Source organism: Colobus angolensis, unplaced genomic scaffold (genome assembly GCF_000951035.1).
Source record: "Colobus angolensis palliatus isolate OR3802 unplaced genomic scaffold, Cang.pa_1.0 Scaffold60, whole genome shotgun sequence".
Lineage (NCBI taxonomy): Eukaryota > Metazoa > Chordata > Mammalia > Primates > Cercopithecidae > Colobus > Colobus angolensis.
This window is the reverse complement of record NW_012119599.1, coordinates 4,239,566-4,244,815: the sequence shown is the minus strand read 5'-3', so window position 1 is coordinate 4,244,815 and position 5,250 is coordinate 4,239,566. Positions and strand designations below refer to the sequence as shown.

The window sequence follows — 5,250 nt, the reverse complement described above, 5'->3', positions numbered from 1 at the left end:
AAAAAAAAAAATTAGCTGGGCATGGTGGCACATGCCCATAGTCCCAACTACTCGGGAGGCTACAGTGGGAGGATCACCTGAGCCCAGGAGTTGGAGGCTGCAATGAGCTATGCTCATGCCCGTGCATACCAGCTTGAGCAACAGAGCAAGAGCCTGTCTCAAAAAAAATAAAAAATAAAAAAACCTATATGAAATCCAAATTTTATTTTTTATTTTTATTTTTTTATTTTGAGATGGAGTTTCGCTCTTGTCACTCATGCTAGAGTGCAATGGCACCATCTGGGCTCACTGCAACCTCCACCTCCCAGCCGAGGTTCAAGCGATTCCCCTGCTTCAGCCTCCCGAGTAGCTGGGACTACAGGGACACCCCACCACGCCTGGCTTATTTTGCATTTTCAGTAGAGACCAGGTTTCACCATTTTGGTCAGGCTGGTCTCGAACTCCTGATCTCAGGTGATCCACCTGCCTCGGCCTCCCAAAGTGCTGGGATTACAGGCGTGAGCCTGGCCTGAAATCCAAATGTAAAGTCCACAAATAAAGTCTTATTGGAACACAGCCATTCATTTATGCAGTGTCTGTGGCTGCTTTCACACCACAATAAGAGCTGAGTAGCTGTCCCAGAGACCCTACTACCTGTAAAAACTGAAAATATTTACTATCTGGGCCTTCACAGAAAAAGGTAGCCAACTGCTACTATATAGCAAATAAGTAGGAAAGAACTCCAAGTATAAACAACATCATGTGTGGAAAAAAGCCAGACACAAAAGAATAAACTGTATAAGTCCTGTTTATAAGGTCAGAACAAGCAAAATCGGCCTGTGGTTAAATGCATCAGAACAATGGTGCCTTGGCAGGGTGGTCATTGGCCAGAAAGTGAGGCAAGGAAGCCTTCTGGGGTGATGGGCAAGTTCTGTATCGGGATCTGGGTAAATACTCATGCACATGTATAATATGAGGACTCACTTCATTCCATGGATGTTAACAACTAGGGTTTTTTTGGTTTGTTTGTTTTTTGAGATGGAGTCTCGCCTTGTCACCCAGACTGGAGTGCAGTGGTGCGATCTTGGCTCACTGCAAACTCCGCCTTCCGGATTCAAGTGATTCTCCTGCCTCAGCCTCCTGGGTAGCTGGGATTACAGGAGCCCCACCACCATACTGCCTAATTTTTCTATTTTTAGTAGAGACAGGGTTTTGCCATGTTGGCGAGGCTGGTCTTGAACTCCTGACCTCAAGTGATCCACCTGCCTCAGCCTCTCGAAGTGCTAGGATTACAGGCATGAGCCACCATGCCTGGCCTAAATTTTTTTTTTTTTTTTTTTGAGATAGGGTCTTGCTCTGTCACCCAGGCTGGAGTGTGGTGGCGTGATCATGTCTCACTGCAACCTCCACCTTCTGGGTTCAAGCAATCCTCCCACCTCAGCCTCCTGAGTGGCTCAGACTGCAGGTATGCACCACCATGCCCTGCTAACTTTTGTATTGTTTTGTAGAGACAAGGTCTTGTTGCCTAGGCTGGTCTTAAACTCCTGGGCTCAAGCAATCCACCCGCCTTGGCCTCCCAAAGTGCTGAAATTACAGGTGTGAGCCACCACACCCAGGTTAACAATTCATTTTTTAAAAGTAGAAGGAAAAATAAAGGAGAGAAAAATGGATCCCCATCTCCAAAATCTCAGACAAGCCAGGCATGGTGGTTCACACCTGTAATCCCAGCACTTTGGGGAGGTCGAGGTGGGCAGATCACCTGAGGTCAGGAGTTCGAGACCAGCCTGGGCAACATGGTGAAACCCCATCTCTACTAAAAATACAAAAATTAGCCAGGCATGGCGCCACATGCCTGGAATTCCAGCTATTTAGGAGGCTGAGACAGCAGAATCGCTTGCGCTCAGGAGGCAGAGGCTGCAGTGAACTGAGAGCTTACCACTGCACTCCAGCCTGGGTGACAGGGCAAGACTCTGTCTCAAAAAAATAAATAAAAATGTGGCCGGGCACAGTGGCTCATGCCTGTAATCCCAACACTTTGGGAGGCCAAGGCAGGTGGATCACCTGAGGTAGGCAGTTGGAGACCAGCCTGACCAACATGGAGAAAGCCCGTCTCTACTAAAAATACAAAATTAGCCAGGCATGGTGGTGCATGCCTATAATCCCAGCTACTCGGGAGGCTGAGACGGGAGAATCGCTTGAACCCAGGAGGCTGAGGTTGCGGTAAGCTGAGATAGCACCATTGCACTCCAGCCTGAGCAACAAGAGCAAAACTCCATCTCAAATAAATAAATAAAACAAAAAAAATTAGCTGGGCTTAGTGGCATGCCTGTAATCCCAGCTACTTGGGAGGCTGAAACAAGAGAATCACTTGAACCCAGGAGGTGAAGGTTGCAGTAAACCAAGATTGTACCACTGCACTCTAGCTTGGGCAACAAAGTGAGACGCTGTCTCAAATTTAAAAAAAAAAAAAATTGCCTAAGGCTGAGGAGGGGAAAGGGAAGGTTAGGGGTGATGGCTAAGGGGTGTGGGGTCTTTTTGGAGTAATGGAAACATTTTCCAATTAATGGTAGTAATGGATGAACAAGTCTGAATATACTAAAAGTCGCTGAATTGTATACTTGAAATAGATAAATCGTACGGTATGTGGGTTATATCAATAAAGCTATCAAGCCTGGGCAACATAGTGAGATCCCAGTTCAACAAAAAATTTAAAAATTAGCCAGGTATGGTGGCAGGTGCCTGTAATCCCAGCTACTTGGGAGACTGAGGCAGGAGGATCACCTGAGCTCAGACGGTCGAGGCTGCAGTAAGCTATGATCCCACCATTGCACTCCAGCCTGGGTGACAGAGCAAGACCCTTTCTCAAAAACAAACAAACAAACAACAACAACAAAAGGGTGGGTGCAGTAGCTCATGCCTGTAATCCCAGCACTTTAGGAGGCCAAAGTAGGAGGATCACTTAAGCTCAGTTGTTCAAGACCAGCCTGGGCAACACAGCAAAACCCTGTCTCTACAAGAACATACATAAATTAGCCAGGTGTGGTGGTGCATGCTTGTGGTCCCAGCTGCCAGGGAGGCTAAGGTGGGAGGATCACCTGAGCCTGGGAAGTCCAGGTTGACTGCACTCTAGCCTGGCTGACAGAGACCTAGTCTCAAATTAAAAAAAAAAAAAAAAGAAAGAAAGAAAAAAAAAAACTGAAGCTAAATCTACCATAGCTAAACCTTTCAACATTCATTTCAAGAAATGTTTGTTAGCACCTATTATGTACAATGCACATACATGTACAATGCATTTTTGCCTACTTCCAGAAAAAGGCTTGAAATAAAGCTTCTGTAACCATTGTAGCTAAACTCTCTTCCCACGCACAGCCCTCATTTCCTCTAAACACTCCGACTCAAATGAACTGTCTTTATTTAGCAAAACTCTCTAACCTGGAGGCTGTCTTCTGTCACCTGACATTCTGTCCCCAAAGTCAGTAAAACTTTACACATTTTTAGCAACTGATCAGAAAAATGCCCTGCCAGCTGTGGGAAACTTCCCTGACCCTCCCCTCCCCACGCCCCGGTTGCAATTCTGGCCGGAAACCCGCTGGTGCCTGGGCAAAGAGAGCGAGGAAGGCAGGAACCTTCAGACCTTTCCAGTGTGAGGCAACTGCAGGGCTGAGACTAGGGTGAGGCTGTTGGTGCAAGATTTAAGGAGGCGCTCACTCGCAGGTGCGGACCCTGTATTTACAGGACCCTGAGAGTTAGTGCCTCCTTAAATGTTGCACTTCAGGGTCCTCACAGTCCTTATCCTAGTCCTAGGCTCTAGGTTCTAAGCACCCAGATGCTCCTTCCTCAAACGGTTTCTGCAAGACAGGACTGGGTCTCTTTCCTTCTCAGCGCTGCCCTCAGAATTCCAGCCCCTAATCAACTTTTATGGAGATACGTGCCAGGCCAAAGAGCTGTCCCTAAGCTTTAGGAAGGAAACTCCTTAAATGCTGTTGACTTAGGAGTTCCGCCAGTGCTCCACCTGCCCAGAGCCTCTTGTCCCAGTGCCCCACCTGGGTTTATGGTGCCCCCTCCCAGAAACATGAGCTCAGGGGTCAGAAACCCAGGTCCTGAGGTCCCTCCTCCCCAAGGACTCAGGATCCCAGGCCCCCAGTACCCTCTTCCCTTCAGTTTAAGGAATTCAGGCCACCACCCTCTTGGGGGACCCAGCACCCAACTCACGAAGCGCCCGAAGCGGATGGAGTCTCCATCCTCGATGTGCAAGTCAGCCTGGGCCCCACTAAGGCGGGAGATGACAGACTGGCAGCCAGGGAGGAGGGAACGGAGCAGCCCCGAGCCTGTAATGTGGTCCGCGTGGCAGTGGGTATTCACTGGGAGAGAGAGGAGGGACAGGTCCAGGAGGGTCCAGAGAGAACCTGGGAGTCCCAGCCCAGGTCCTTCTCCCTCAGACTCAGAAGTTCAGGCCCCTCGCTCCCCATTCCACTGACGCTGCAGCCCAGCCCCGCTGGACCCCAAGAGTTTGGTCCCCGAACTGACCAGCATACAGCAGCCGCAGCCCCAGCTCCTTGATCAGTTGGGCATCCCGAGGTGCTGTTTCCAGGACCGGGTCGATCAGAACGGCCTCCCGGGATTCTCTGTCACCCAGTAGGTACGTGTAGGTGCAGCTCACGGGCTCGAACATCTGGGAACGGGGGACCCAGGTGAGAGCGCAGAACCGGACTTCCACCCACCAAGTAGTCCAGACCTATCCATTTCCTAAGATCCAGAAGCAGAAACCCCAGCCCCCTCTTTCCCCTGGAGTCGGGAGTCCGGGGCCCCACTACCTTCCTCTATCAGAACAAAAGAGTTCCAACTTTCTAACATCCCAAAATCAGGGTCCCCGGCACGTTCTTTCATAGAGGACCCAGGGGTTCAGACCCAAGCCCAGAGGCCCCCAGATCACTCACCTTTAAAGGACCCAAGAGTCCAGCCCTAAATCTCCACCCCGCTTTCCGCAAGATGCAGGCAAATGGGTCCCCCGATCTCTCCCTATTAAGAGACCCGCGGAGTTCCGTCCTTGCTGCAGCCTAGCGCCCAGTAGTCCCCTCCTAGGTCCAGCCACTCGCACCTGCCGCAGGAGGATGGGGGCTCCAGACCCGCCACGCTGGCTCAGCTGCCGCCGGGCGACCCTCAATACAGCCCCCGCCATCGCGCCCACCGCGGGATCAGGAATGAGCGGAGGCCCAGCGCCTGCGGGAGCCGGGTGCTCCCTCACTGACCCGGGAAGGGCGGGGCGGGGGC

General features: G+C 50.8%; 1 protein-coding gene across 1 annotated transcript in view; it reads right to left on the bottom strand.

Moving 5' to 3' along the window:
* Nucleotides 1-5,230, bottom strand: part of ETHE1 (ethylmalonic encephalopathy 1) — a 24,583-nt gene extending 19,353 nt beyond the window's left edge. Inside the window, exons 1-3 of the mRNA XM_011963126.1 lie at nt 5,078-5,230; nt 4,507-4,651; nt 4,192-4,340 (exon numbers count right to left, since the gene is read on the bottom strand). Of these exons, the coding sequence (XP_011818516.1) occupies nt 4,192-4,340; nt 4,507-4,651; nt 5,078-5,158 (375 nt within the window). The 5' untranslated portion in view covers nt 5,159-5,230. The remainder of the gene's footprint in view (nt 1-4,191; nt 4,341-4,506; nt 4,652-5,077) is intronic.
* Nucleotides 5,231-5,250: the final 20 nt, after the last annotated feature.